Raw genomic sequence first — 15,326 nt, forward strand, 5'->3', positions numbered from 1 at the left:
CCATCTCTTTCTTTTCAAAATTGCATAAGAGTCCTGAGTTGACCAGATTGGACCATCTTTGACCATTCAATTTCATGTTTTAAATGAATAAAATTTTAACTTCAGCTGCACAAATAAACATTAGAACATCCAAAATAATTTATGCAACTAAAAATCACATTCTAAGCATCTTTAATTCCCAAACCCAATAAATCCAATTGTCACAAATTCACTTTAAATCAATCATTTAAGCACAAATATCGCATCAAAAATTTCAATTTTAAGACATAAATGTGGGCATAAATATGCACTCATCAGCCATCTACTTTCCCACCCTCCTATGTCCCTAATCTTGCACCTGAGGAGACTGATGAAGAATTGGAGGACCAGGCAGATATTAGCAACACTTTTGAGATAGGCAGACCATCTTCACCTTCCACCACTCTACCAATCTTCAGGGAAGTGGAGGTAAACATACCTATGATTGATTCTGATGTTGATGATTATGCCAATGATAGATATGTTGATGTTGATGAGCATGTTTTTGATTTCCACTCTTTGCATGATGAGAAACAACTTTTGCCATCTTGTCTGAATGTTTATTCTCCATGCACGGAACATGAATCTGGGCCTGTTGTTGATATTGTTTCTATTTCTGAAATTGATTCATGTTCTGAGTGTATATCTGAGGGTCAGCCTATTACACTGGGATTGGGTATTATACCTCTGCATGTTATCTCTGTAGAACCACATTGCACTAACCATGTTGCAGGAGGTACACATGAGTTTGATCAACAAACAGCCACGGTGGAAGACAAGAGTGCCAGTGTACACAAAAGCTTGAATATCAATAGGCACCAGCTGAACCCATTCATCAACAATCACTGCTTCTTAGATCCAGCTGTGGAGGATATCTCCCTGCTGGATCAAATCTGGAGACTGAAGCAATTCCTCCTCAAGACTTCTTTGTTGACTCCAGTGGTGGAGAATATCTCCCTGAAAGTCCAAAATTGGCAACTGCCACCATGATCAGGGGAGTTTCCTTTTTCCCCTTTCTCCCCTTTCCCACTTCTATTGCACTTGTCCATGATCTGTTGACTGTTCTTATTTCTGATCTGATGATTGTGACACATTGAGGACACTGTGTAGTTTAAGTGTGGTCTATTGGGGGAGATTATGATTTTTCGTTGTTAGTTTATGTTTTCTGCGTTAAATTTTTTGTTTTCTAGGTAGTTTTTGTTTTGTCTTGTGTTCAGTTTTGCATGTTTCTCTTGATTTTTGGACTTGGTTTAGGTTGTAGACTTGTCTTTCACTTCATTGATACTCTGATTTGTTGGAAATCCTTGCTTTTCTTTGCTTGGAAAGATGATTATGATGTTTGAGAGGGTGATTAATTGTGATAGAAATACCCTGTGTGAGATTTGAGCCACTTGATATTCTTTCTTGTGTGTGATATGTCTCTTGATTGCTTGCACATATGCCTTGGCTTGACTCTTTTTGATGTTTCTTGATTGATATGCATGTTTGGAAGTGATAAAGGCAGTTTTGTTGTTGAGCCTCTCTAGCCAAATGAGCCTACCTTGTTGTGATCCCTTGATAACCCTTTTGAGCCTATGATTTCCCCATTTCTTTGTTTTGAAGTTGATACACTAGCTCTAAGTGAAAAACCATGATTACCTTAACCTTAGGGAATTTTAGAGCTTTGGAATTGTTTTGGGAATAAGTGTGGTCTCCCGGGGGATTTAGATTATTTGGCTAGTTGGTTCCTCTTCTTGCTTTTGTTTTGTAAATAGGGTGTATCTTGTCTCTTGAAATTGGTGTTCTAAAAAGAGAGAAAAGAAAAGAGAAAAGGTGAAAAAAAAAGAAAAAAAATATACAGAAAAATGAGAAAAATAAAAAATTGTTGTGTGAATAATGGAGTCAAGAAGAGGATTGAATTAGAGGGTTTTAGGTGTGATTTGACTGTGTTTTCACTTGTTCCCCATTGCTCCTCTATTCCTTTTGGTTTGTAGATTCTCATCCATATTATATCCTCCATTTTCCTTGACCCCTTTGCATCCATAAAAGACCTTTTGATTTGAACATGCATATGTTTTGAGTGTTGATATTAGAAGCTTGCCAAGACTGTTTGTTGCTTGCTTTTTTGAAGGCATTGAGTTGAATTTGTTTACCCTAGACACTTGAGAGAAACACTGATAGTGTGCATTTGTGAGGTTCTGTTGCTTTTGATTCACCTCTTGAACTGATTGATTATTTTGCCATGCTTGGAATTACTTGGATGATTTCTCTGAGTATCTATTTTCACTGATTCTGTGTGGATACTGTCTACTACTTTTCCTTGTCCAGATTTCTTGAGGACTGTAATTCTATTTGTTTCTATTCCTGTTAGTCTTTGTTGTCTGTCTGGTGAGTCTATGTCAATTCCCTTATGTCTGTTGAACTGTTCCCTGTTTTGTGTCTTGATTTAGCCCAGGAGTGCAAAAGACTAAGTGTGGTCTATTTTGATGAGTCGATATTTTATTGATTTCACTTAGCTTATTGTACCGAATTTAATCAGGGAATTGTGTTTAATTGTCCGGTATTATCTCGTTTTTCCTAATTATGCTTAATTTGATCGGAAATTCTAATTTTAATTAATTTGAATTTTCTGAGCTAATTATTTGCATTATTATTTTCAGGGAAAATTTTGGAAACACAATTTGGGACATTTGGAGGAGACAAAATAAATTCAAGACTCTCAGATTAGACATTTTAAATTTTAGTTATCTTATAATTTAATTGTTTAAACTTTTTGGACAACTTTCGCACATTGGGCCATTAAAAATATGAGGGGTCCATAGATTTTAGGACAATAGCCTAACCCTAGGGTTTTTGGGTGGACCCCACCCTCATTTTTCAGCAAGTCACGGTCCTAGTATTTGAACAGCCGTCACTTTTGAGGAGGACTCTTGGCTGCTGGACGGTGCAGAGCTCTCTCTCTCTTGGCTGAAACTTTTGGGAGATATTGGAAATGATATTCATGGAGGAAGGCATTGGATGAGTCAACAAAGCACATGCTTCCAGCTGACACTTCAATATTTCTTTTTTTTTTTTTTACTTTTGAATGTTTTCTCATAGGAGCTTTGGAAATGGACGTTGGTTGTCTTGGGTGAATGAAAAATAACTTTCATATTTTGCATTGTGTGCCTGCTACTTTCATGTTCTTCTTTAGGATTGGTGAAAAATGTGATTCATTGCCTTGGTAGGGTCCGAAGATGGGACGTGACAGAGATAATAGGTGGCCGATTCATTTGGGGCATTAAATGCACGGTCCATTCATTTACTTTTAATTTTCATTGCTGGCACAATGATTTGGTTATTTCAATTGAAAGTTTTCATTCAATAAAAAGTGACGTTGATTTGGAGAATGAGGTTGTCGAGTACACGTCTTGTCTAGCTGCTGGAAAAGTCATTTCCCTTGCTTTAGGTGATGCAGATTTCATGGATTGTGATTCACGGTTTTGGTTAGGTGGGTGCAGATAGTCTCTCGGTCAATGCATTTCAATTGAAGGGAATGACGAGACGTTGCTGCAGCTTGTTAGTAGCAACTTTTCTTTTATTTAGTTTGGAATGAAAAAAGTGATTAGATGAAGGAGGCACCACGTGATTGCTATCTCGGAATTCTATTTCACCTTTATTTCTATTAGAAATTGTTTTACTCATGCTTTATTTGCATTTGGTTTATACACTTTGTGATTAATTTTTTCCTGCAATTGACGTGGAGCATTGGGAAGCACATTTTTTTTTCTTTTTGAGATTTACATTTTCATTAGAGAAAAGGTGTATGGGTACAAGGGTTAATTTTGAGAGAAGAAGTTTGGGTTTTTAATTGAAAAAATGGTGAAGTGTGTCACGACTGGAAGAGGAAGTTTTATTCCCGTTTTTATTTTTCTTTTCAATGTCACGGCCAAGTGGATTTTGTTTATGGCCAATTGCTATTTCAATTTCTTTGGTGGATACACTTCTTCTATTTATTTTGCTTTAGAATATTTTACATTACATGTTGAGTAGTTTTTCATCTTCTTAATTTAGTGTTGCATTTTAATAGTTTTANTTGTGCTTAGATATTTGCTTGTTCTACTATTGGGTTTANCATTTTCACTCTCTTTAATNCTTTCTATGATGTTCGAATGTGTTTAATTTTTATTTTTAATTTCGTCAGTTGCATTCACAAACAAAACTTTTCACCAAAACCCCCCACTGTGTGTTAGACCTAAGTCTCGAACCGCAAAATTGGTCTTTGGGAGACGACCTAGGAGTCACTTCCTAGCTATACTGCATTTCTCATATGCAATCAAATTTGTATGGGCTGCGACACCCATCAGTAAGCTACCAATAAAACAATCATAATAACAAGATATAAACATACTAATTATATCAACAATAATCAAACACCACATGCATAGTAGTAAGAACAATAGGATTCTTAATCCTCTAACATAAACAATTCAATCATAATGAATTACTCGCTCCTCGATCCTCGATCATCGAACTTCGATCCTCGATCCTTGATCTCTAACCCTTGATGTCATGATGAACATCTCACACATAGACTCTTGGTCTATCCACTCATTACCACCTATATTAACTAATTACTATAACTATTATAGTAACTCCGCTATCAACATAACATTACCCGGAGTATCTTCAATACCATGATCATCATCATAGATACATCACCATCATGATTATCCCAATCACGAATAACACCATGAGCATCACCTGCCCTAAACTCCATCATGACAAGACTCGGTCACACTTTAGTACCCTACCTCACCCACTTGTAGCCTCCCCTGCAGGCCCACCTGTAGCCTCCCCCAACAAGCATACTCGATTCATCCTTCTTCTGGCTTTGGACTTATTCCCCTATCACACAAGGCGAAACATTTATCCCCCAACCAAAGAAGATTCAACACTCGAACACAATTCTCTCTTTTACAACCATTTGCCAAAGAGAACATTACTCTCTTTTCAACAACCAATGCTAAAGAGAGTCACCCCTTATTCAACAATTAATGCCAAAGGGAATATCCTTCCCTTTTCAACAATCAATGCCAAAGGAAGCACCTTTATGTAGATAGTCTTAGGATTTACTAGGTATAGCAAGTAGACTAATCTCTCATGCCTCATGCTCATCAACCACACACACTCTTGTGCATTCAATCTTCCACTCATGCTCCATCACCAATCCAAAAGTCAAAATTGACCCTAAACATAGTCACTAATCTCATTCTTTGATTTTCATCACATTCCATAACTGCTCAAGCTTTGTTCACATTCAAATTCATCAAATTCGCCATTTTCTTACAAGGTACACCTATCCGTAGATACTCTTAGGATTTACTAGGTACAATAAGTAGACTAATCTCCCATGTCGCATGCTCATTAACCGCACACACTCTTGTGCATTTCGTCTTCCACTCATGCTCCATCACCAATTCAAAAGTCAAAATTGACACTAAACATAGTCACTAATCTCATTCTTTGATTATCATCACATTCTACAACTCCTCAAGCTTTGTTCACATTCATTCTTTATCAAATTCGTCATTTTAAAAAAAAATGCACTGGATAATCGATTATCATAACTGGTAATCGATTATTCCTAAGAAGTTCACAGTTACACAAAATACACTGTGATAATTGATTATCACTTATGATAATTGATTATTCTAGTGGTTCTAACACAACAAATTTCCATATTCATCACATATGAAAGGATAATCGATTGTCGTCCGAGATAATCGATTATTCTTGAGACAAAACTCAAACCAACGCGCACATAATCGATTATTGTCGAATCAAAACACATCTTGAACAAAACTCAAGTGTTCAAAACCCACATATATCAACCCTAGATCATGAGAGAACATACTCAGTACATCATGCATGCATTCAAACCTCATCTACCCTTATGAAAAACTCCTAATACATACATTACATTACTTGAATCATCCAAAACCTATCATTATACATATTACAACCTAAACAAACCCAACATAATGCATATGATCATCTTACCACTCTTTACAACATATATTTGTATGGTAAAACCCCCAAACAACATGCCTTTGTCCTCCCTTACAATCAATACATATTATCATGGGATAACCTAAGAAAAACATACATACTTTCGTAGGAAAAATCCAATCCAAAAATGATAGAAAATCTATCATCATGAATACACAAACCCTTGTCCGACAATAACAACAAATAATCATAATCATAATCACATAAACATGTATCAAAACAAGGATCTCCATGCAAGAAAATCAAGAATGCATAGCATACAACAAAGTTGCACTCTCTCATTCACTCTCTTTCCTTTTCTCTCACTTTCAAAGTTTCTGTCTTATTTTCCTAATGGTCAGAGTTTCTATAGGAGGTGTCTAATATACTTACAGCTATGTGTAGAATATACCAGGATACTTTATTTATAATAAAAGCTCATAAGGAGTAATAACAACCAACTAAAATAAAAGATATAAATAAGATAAATAAATTTATCTTTAACTTAATTAATTATGATAAGTCCTTAGATAATATATTCTATCTTAATATTTCTCTTCTAATTGATTATGATAAGTCCCTAAAAAATGCATCATATTATTATTATCTATCCATATATCTAATTATATATAATAATATCTCAAGATATTTTTTAATTAACAATATCGGATAATATCTTTTAAAATATCTAATAATGATTTTTCTAATAATAATATCTATCTTAATCTCTAAACCTACTAATATTATATATCTCCTATTTTCTTTCAAGTACTTTTTAAAATAACAACAATTAAATCTTCTAAAAGATTCACGTAATCTCTTTTTAGTTAATTTCCATATTATTTAATTTGCATGTTTTTTCTTTCTACATTCCCCCCTATTTTAATTTCTACTCCTAATTAATAAAATGTAAAAGATCATTTTATCCTAGGCAAAAAATATAAATATAATCAAAGAAAATAGCATAATAAATATATTTTAATAAATATGTATACAATAACATTAATTATCAAACAAAAACACAAGTTTCAATATTAACTTATTTATAATACCCATATTTTTCTAGATCTTACACAAGGAAGACTATCATGCAAAAACAAAACGAAACTAACCAAACAAATATCAAAAAGCCAACTTATTCTATTGAAGAAATCAATTGGTTAGATTTAAAGATCTTGTCGTTATGACCACTCAGACGGTCTCTAATTTTTAAACGGATAAACATATGAAAAAAACTCTTAAAAAAAATAAAAGAAAAAATAGTTTCTACAAAAATGTTTTAAAATAATTAAACATATTTTTAACAAAACTATTTATTTTAAAACTTTTTAATATTAAAATAATCAAGCTTCGTTATTTTTAAACCATTATTAAATCTAAAATATCGTATTTTCTAGATATGTACAACATTATAAACTCGAGTAAACATTATATACACACAGAATAAAGAGAATAACGTACTTGTGAAAATGCTTTTACGATATCAGATATTAAATTTTAAATTAGATTAATTGAAATTATAATCTTAAATAATATTGGAATTTTATTTCAATTATTAATATTTTAATTTGACATAATATATGGAATTTAAAACTGGAATCAAGTTAGTAATAAATTATATGATTTCAAGATATTATTAAATTTTTAATTTTCCGGAAGTCTGTGACGGGACGCAGAATAAACACCCTAAAATATTTCATGTAACTGAGATTCAGAATGAAACTAATCTGTGACTTTCATTTTCTTTTGCATGCTGCATACAACTTCATTCAATTTGGTTAAAACAACATTATACGGTTCCTTTTAGCATCATGCTAAAGTTTTCTGTTGCATGTTAAAAGCAGATACATATTATTATGCCTTTTGAACTTCATTCAACTTTGAGTTTGAACACCAAGGTTTAAAAACTTACTATTTCATTTACATTAAGCACTTTTATGTAGCCTCTTTTTGGAAAGGTAGCAATATTATTTAAGCCACAGAAAAATACATAGCATTCACGTGCACTCTCATAGTTTCAATGCTCTACTTTTCTAGGTCATAATTATGTGCCGCACCAGATATGAGTTCAAAGCAAGGTGCTAGAAATATTCTTCAGCAGCCAATAGCACCCTAATAAAATATCTTTTGTTTACATAAGAGGGGATGAACACTTTACACAGGTCCCTCTTCAATATTATAGTTACTTCTTCAAATAGGAGTTGCCATTTGAAACTGAAAACTGGTTTGCAGGGTCAGCTTTTGTATGAGATAGGGTTTCTCCTCAGCTGCAGAAGATGCAGTAATGGACATAGAACATCCATTCTGTGAAAGCCTCTAGGAACCTGTGTTTGTCAAGGGAGACATACCTTAGTATACTTTGCTATAAACTAATTTAGTTTGTACATAAACTGCATGTTTTTGCTGAATTTAAGATTGCAAACTGAATTTGCAATACAAAACTGAGTTTCTAGAGAGACTTTTAATGTATTTACACATAGTTTTGAAGGTAAGCGAACAAGTGTTTGGATCATTCCAAACTGAACAACAAAAATTGTAGCACCTTTTCAAATGCTTATCAGGAATAAATGGTACAAAATAATATGATCAGCATCAGAAAACAAGTTTCAGGAACATATTTGGCTACCTCAACAATGAAACAAGCCCAGCTGTCGCTAGAACGATTTTCCAAGATCCCTTTCAAGATGGTGACATCTAGCTTTCGGATCACCTGAGCAATCTCCAAGAAAAGGCCATGCTCATTGCATATCATCTGTTACAAAAAGTGGTACATGAGTTCAATAGATGTAAACTTTGTATGCTATTGTTTGTTTTTGAGAGCTAAGTGAGCATGGAGAGGAAACAGCATACCTCAATGAGCATATGCCCTGTGCATTCCAGATCTTCTATGACTATAGGCCATGCTAGTTCACTTTCAAAGTCAAATGCACAGCTCCTTCCTGGGTGGCTACCGTTCATTTTCTGTCTTTTGCTCTCACCAACCTAGACACCAACTTATGTAAGTTATTCCAAATGCTTGAAGCAAGTCTTTGCCATTAAAAAGTGGTTGTGTATAAGGTATTCCAAATGCAACCTTCATACACTTTCTCTTTACAAATCATTTTCTTGTCATGTCACCCATTATCAAATGTCTAAAAGGATAAATATGAAGATTTTGTGGGGCATACAAACACAATAGATTGCAAGCCAAAAGTAGTTATAGGTGAAAACAGACAAAAGTTTCCAAATCAAGCCTTACCGTCCTATTGGCAAATCGTTTCAGTTTCTCGGCCTGACTTGTTATCTTTCTCAAGTAGAGCATGTGCTTTATGGTCCGTTCCAAGAGGTTGTCAATGCTACACTGCATACCGTAAGACCGATGTTAAAAAATTCATTGAGTACAAAAGGGAAATCAAATAATTAGCTTTTTCCTGAAACACAAAAGCTTACCCTTCCACCATCTGGGACGAGTTCTCTCAACTCCTTCATTCTGTCCATGATAAGCTGTCTATCTCTTGGCCTTGCCTTTTGGTTGTTAACAACTCTTGTTCTTTTCTTGTTTGTGCTAGAGAGCTTTGGTCCATTGATTGGAAGCATATGAACATCTTCCTTTTCCTGTGGCACCTCGTCAATCAATAAGCTTCCATTTCCATCAAAAGATGATGTAAAATGGTTGGAAAATTCATATTTTCTCTTGAAGGAAACTGCAGGCACAAGATCATTCTTCACATCTGAATTATCCACAATCAAAGTGTAGCTTTCTTCTGAATAATTTTTTGGAATGGAACCGCTAATCTCTGTTGGCAAAGTTGTAAAAGATCTGATACTGTTTGAAATACTAGAAGTATCATCTGCAGCACTACATAAATTGCCAACAACAGCATCTAAAAGATATTCAGGATCAAGATCTTCGGGAAACTCAAAACCTTTAATATGATCACTCTCTTTTTTATTGGTTATCAGACATGAGGTATGGTATGCTTCACCAACAGAGTATGCAACTGATCCAAGTGCTTTGTGCAATTCTGACTCTGAGGGAAAAGTGAAGTCATTGATATTCTTAGCATCATAATAACCACTTTCAGTGCCACCAAACTGTTTCTCTGTCATATTTTTAACAGACAAAGAGTCTAATCCGTTTGACATCTCTTCAAAAACCGACCAGGACCACATCTCTGCTTCCATGTGATTTGGTTTTGTCTCCATCTTACTAATATGTCTAGGAACAGTTGACATATCAAATGAAGAGGAACCTATCTCATTGCCATTTTCTCTTTTCAGAGATTTTAGTAGATTTTGTCTTGACACAGAACAGTCATCTTGAATAAATGATAGCATTGTTGGGTTCAGCCTTGTTGAACCATTTGCACTGTTAGAAGCAGTACTGGTTGAAACTTCACTTTTCCATATAGTTTTAGTAACAGAAGATGATTCGTCCAAGCTATTCATCAAATTATGCATTAGGTCCGACCAATCTTGATAATCAGTTCCCATGTTCAAAGGGGTAATATTTGCTTCCATGCAATCAATGGATTGGAGCTTACCCTTCACAGTGGTAACGAATTCCAGGTCTTCAGCAACCTAAAATTTTGACAGTACAAGAAAACATCATGTAATCATATAAAACATAAAGCTAAAATTTGTAACAAAAATACACATGCTCTGGCATGTCTAAAAGGATAATTGCACCAATTAACACACTACTAATAACAAACCAATTCTTGTACCTAAACTTCCACTGTATGTTAAAACGAAAACGATACAAACATATAAAACCTGAATGAGGGATTTGACCCTCTATACCCCAATAAGAATTAAAAAGTTGGGTGCTTCAATAAATATAAGAAATGGATCCAGATAAGTTCCAAGCCATGAGTACTTCAAACTAAAAACCTTAAGATATTAGGTTCGTGGATCTTTCTCTTTATATGTTGCTCACCTACTCATCTTTACTCAATATGGAACTCCGGACTCCATACTTAAATTCCTCACATAAAAAATACCTTACGAAAAAACAAGTTCAGAATGAATGAAAGGCGCCAAAGAAATTTACAGGGTGCAGAAGGAAACACCTCAAAAGGAGCCATAGCAGATATGCAAAATGGGTGAAATAGACCAAAATCCACTGTTATAGCTCAACATATTTTATCATCTAAAGTTCACCACTTTAAAGGAGGAATCAAATACAAAATTCAAGATCTTTTTTCAAAACAGAAATCCAAAATTTATGGTGGGGGACAAGATTGTCAGAATTTGTAGACAAGAGTAATAAATATGCATGCATTAGGGTACCATTTGAATTGTAAAAGCCACAGCCTGTCTGGGTCAGGATTCAAATACTATATATACGTACCTCTTCAAATGAACCAAACTGCAAAACCCCTAGTGGAAGAACCGGTACAAGCACAATAGTCTGCAAAAGAAATTAAAATTATCAACTCAAGATTTGCTTGAATTGCCCCATTTAGTGCATAAATATCATTTTGAGGCAAGCCTAATATAAGNTGATTTTTCTAGTCATTAACACACTGATTATGCCACAAGCANAAAGTTTTATNTTATACCAGAAAGTAGGAATCAAAATCAAAATCTTATTTGTAGTACAAACAAAATATATAAAGGTAAGGCACAATACCTTGATGCCACATGCAATTTGAAGAAGCCACTCATCAGGACACTAGAGACGTAGAAAATTGCTGTTATTAAGTATTTCAAAGAAGCATGATTAATTAATTTTACTTCTAATTGGAAATTGTAAGTACAGAATCTCACCTCTGTGATTAAATCAGTGTCAAATTTAGGGGTAAGAATATCCTCACAGGAAACCCAACAATGATCCCTGGCAAGAGCTACTTTACCAACAACCCTGAAAGAATAATGTAAAGTCAACTTATTCAGTTTGCATCATCTTTAAAGATCATAACACAAATACCTTGTGGTACACAAGAATACTATGCTTAATTTGGCAATCTTTATGGATCTCAAAACACAAGATAAGTGACATGCAGAACCACTAGAAACATTCAGAATTTTCTAAATATAAAGCATACATGATTTTCATATATTTGAGAGCACACTGCTTGTGTGAATATATACAAGAATAAATTGAGGAAATTAAAGAAGTAAATCACCATTCGTTCTCATTTCAAGTAGCAAAGTTTCCAAAACAAGACAAGCATAAAATTAGAAAATGAACTTGATGTTTTTCTCTTTTTTAGCTTCCTAAAATGAAAATTACTTTGTATCAGATGGAGCAACCCACAACAAAGTTTAGACATAAAGAACAGCAAAACAAAAGTTGTTACCCTTCTCCAAAATTGTATTTACGATGGGACATTTCAATCATGAGAAGTCGAACTGAATAATCTCCTGAATAATCAGTACTTTCACCTCTTGAAGAATATAACTCATCTGGGGATTTGAAATTGACCTCATCCCACATACTTTCCTCAACCTCATTTCCTTTCTGGTAACCATTTTCCCAGGTCAAATTCCTAAAACATACGGAGTTTTTGTGTTATATACACAAGATCTCAAATTCTAAGCAGCAAACATATAATTTCATTCAACATACCAATAAACCACTTTCAAGTGATAAGTAACAGACTAAATGGGATGGTGGACATTGAGTTTACTTTACTCATTTATGTTAACTATAAGTTTTTATAACAGTTTAATCTTTGCTGAATTAGTAACTGATACAGTAATGTTGTTAAGTTTCAGTTAGATCAAAGGGTTATTGACCTTTAGGCTCTTGAGACTATATCGTGCTTCTCAACAAACATTTCATGGGTCAAAAGAAGCTTGTAGATAATAAGAAAACGATTAACAAATCTATTCCTTCCAAAACGTGTCATATAGCACAAAAACACAAGTAACTCAATGAAACAAAGAAACTTACATAGGAAAATGGTGGTTAAGCTTCCAAAAAACAGCATATTTCCATCGTGTGTGATCACAAAAGCCCTTCAACAACGACGTTATGGAAGTGGCTTCCATCTGTTCTACTTTCCAGGACTATGCAAAACAAAGAAGGAACACTAAAGAAAACCCAATAGCAACTTCAAACACACACCTAGCTTCCTCGGTATGAACCTCTACCCGCTTGCTTAATTCTCAAACCTGCTCTTCTTTTGATCGGTGGCCCTGTTGTACTAAGGAGCATGAAAATAACCATAGCTTGGCTCCTCCAACACAAAACTATGAGAAAGTATGTGTTTAGAGCCGTGCTGTCAAAATCAATGACGGCCACAAGTGCTCACTATTTCCATTTTTTGTGCCACTTTGAAGCAAATTGAAGCCATACTCCAAGGAGACACTCCTTTTAGATGAAATTGCCCAAACTAAGAACGAGGCTTCAAAACAGCTTAACACACAAGAACGCACATCCTGTAACACCAAAGCAAAAAGCTTTGTCAAGATTTTGACCACCAAGTCTGTTTAATTACTGGGAAATTGTTCAATTTTCTGGAGAAGGAAAAGCAAGAAGTCAACTCTATGAATGAAGAATCAAATTCTAGTATGATACAAGTTGCCCAGTCAGAAATTCAGAATAGATCAACCAACCCATAAACCAAAATCCTATATTTCTTGCTGATTCATTTTCTAGCAACCAAAGGGTCATGGCATTCTAGCAGTAACTGACAAGACAACCCCTATGCTGATGATGATACTTACCACTTCTACTTTTGACTGTGGAATCAAAGAATTTCACCATACACAAATTCATTACACTCCATGAGAAAGAAGCCAAATGAAACTTGCCCACTCACTAAAAAAAGAGATTTTGATGGATGATCAAAAGACCCAGAAGGCAGAAAAAAAGTGGGAAAAGGAGACAGGGGTGGCACTTTGTCTTTTTCGCACTCAATAAAAGTCCACACAACAGAAACCACAGGAACACAAAGGCCTTGGTTTTCTACTATTATACATGCCAACAGCAACAGCACAGCCCTTTTTATATCAAAATAACGTCATTGGCATTCACTCTCTTTCATCTTGCGGATTTGAAAGTGATTCAGAGTTAGATTTGATAAAATGGGGAAGAGCAAAGTGGGGAGGGGACCCCACAGACAGGGACACTGAGAGTGACAGAAGCTGCTGATGATTCTACTGCACTTTGGAGCGCGTGGGAAAAGGAATTTCGACTTTCTAATGACATTAACAGTAACAGTAAGAGAGACAAGTTCTGTTCTAGTTGAATCTTCTCCTCGGGATTCTCTCCTCATTGCAAAAACTCATTATTGCACATTGCCCAACCAAACAAAACTCTCTCGGTGATGTTTTTTTCTGCAGAAAAAACTCACTGATGTTAACGTACAGACAAAACAACAACTATGAAAAACAATCAAGTTATGCAAAGTTAGGGAAAATAAATTATCTACCAATATTTATATTATTCGATTGTAAAACAATTTTATAAAAAAAATCATTAATTTCACTGCAATTATTTTGAAAAATACGTTAAATTTTATTTTTCATTATTAAATCATGTAACCCTCAAATTTTATATTTTTCAAATATAAGCTTAAACATTTTTTTCATTCTCAAATTTTAATTAAGTTACTTTTATCTAAATGAAAATTTAAGATTTTATATTGAAGTTTTACATTTATAAAGTCTAGTTTAATATTTTTAAATATATACATGTGTAAGGTGAGAAAAATATAAGGTCATTCGGTCCTATGTAAAAACATTTAGGCTAAGGACACCATGATCTTAGAAGAGTTCTTTTTAAGTCTGGTTCACTTTATCTCTTTCTAAAAAGAGAGTTATTTACTTTGAGCTCTATCTTCTCTCTAGCCTCCACCTTGATTCCGCCGTTGAATATTTGATTCGGAGGTGTTCTAGCATTCACGGTGAAGAGAGCTTCAAAAAGGACCGAACAGTTCTTCGTTTCAGCGGATAAGTCGTTTTCTCCTCTTTCTCTCGCTGTTCTTGAACTTAGGGCATGTGATTCTGCCTTTGCATGTGCCTTGTACGTTCTTCTTTACATTCCTTATATTGTTCTAGCTTTAAGAGTTGTTCTATCACCACTGGGGGTTTGTAGGGCAATGTTTAGATTCTTCTTCGAGAAAGGCACTATAGAATCAAGTTGTATGCTTAACTGTTCAACACTCCAAGTAAGGGGAGCTGCATTTTTGTTTCTGTTAGTGAACTAAGATACCATGAATTAGATCACTGTTTAAAGATGTGCAATGATGTGTATCTGAAACTGCTTTGTATGTGAATACTGTATGAACTGGAATTGATGATGTTGTGTGTTAGCTTTAGTACCCATTGTGTATAAATTGTTGAAACTGTGATTGTAGTTTGAAGGT

The 15,326-nt window shown here is 34.4% G+C and overlaps 1 protein-coding gene across 2 annotated transcripts; it reads right to left on the reverse strand.

Moving 5' to 3' along the window:
- Window positions 1-7,926: 7,926 nt before the first annotated feature.
- On the reverse strand, window positions 7,927-13,958 carry LOC106772212 (transcription factor EMB1444). Of its 2 annotated transcripts, XM_014658455.2 has the most exons (11): window positions 13,684-13,958; window positions 12,908-13,395; window positions 12,312-12,500; window positions 11,779-11,872; window positions 11,642-11,683; window positions 11,360-11,419; window positions 9,457-10,587; window positions 9,266-9,367; window positions 8,878-9,009; window positions 8,654-8,779; window positions 7,927-8,351 (listed from the first exon to the last, which is right to left on the reverse strand). In XM_014658455.2, exons 2-11 carry the CDS (start codon window positions 13,003-13,005, stop codon window positions 8,262-8,264), a joined length of 2,064 nt encoding a protein of 687 aa, XP_014513941.1. In that variant the 5' UTR covers window positions 13,006-13,395; window positions 13,684-13,958; the 3' UTR covers window positions 7,927-8,261. The 2 variants fall into 2 exon arrangements, with proteins under 2 accessions (XP_014513941.1, XP_022640254.1); XM_022784533.1 differs by lacking the exon at window positions 12,312-12,500.
- Between the last annotated feature and the right edge of the window lie 1,368 nt (window positions 13,959-15,326).

Source organism: Vigna radiata, chromosome 8 (genome assembly GCF_000741045.1).
Source record: "Vigna radiata var. radiata cultivar VC1973A chromosome 8, Vradiata_ver6, whole genome shotgun sequence".
Taxonomy (NCBI): Eukaryota; Viridiplantae; Streptophyta; class Magnoliopsida; order Fabales; family Fabaceae; genus Vigna; species Vigna radiata.

What these genes read in the sequence shown, in the direction of transcription:
- LOC106772212 (XM_014658455.2), bottom strand. Translation starts at nt 13,005, where the DNA reads ATGGAAGCCACTTCCATAACGTCGTTGTTGAAGGGCTTTTGTGATCAC. An exon ending in ACACTGATTTAATCACAGAG is followed by an intron (nt 11,684 to 11,778) that starts GTGAGATTCTGT and finishes CTACGTCTCTAG; the next exon opens with TGTCCTGATGAGTGGCTTCT. An exon ending in AGTTTGGTTCATTTGAAGAG is followed by an intron (nt 10,588 to 11,359) that starts GTACGTATATAT and finishes TCAAAATTTTAG; the next exon opens with GTTGCTGAAGACCTGGAATT.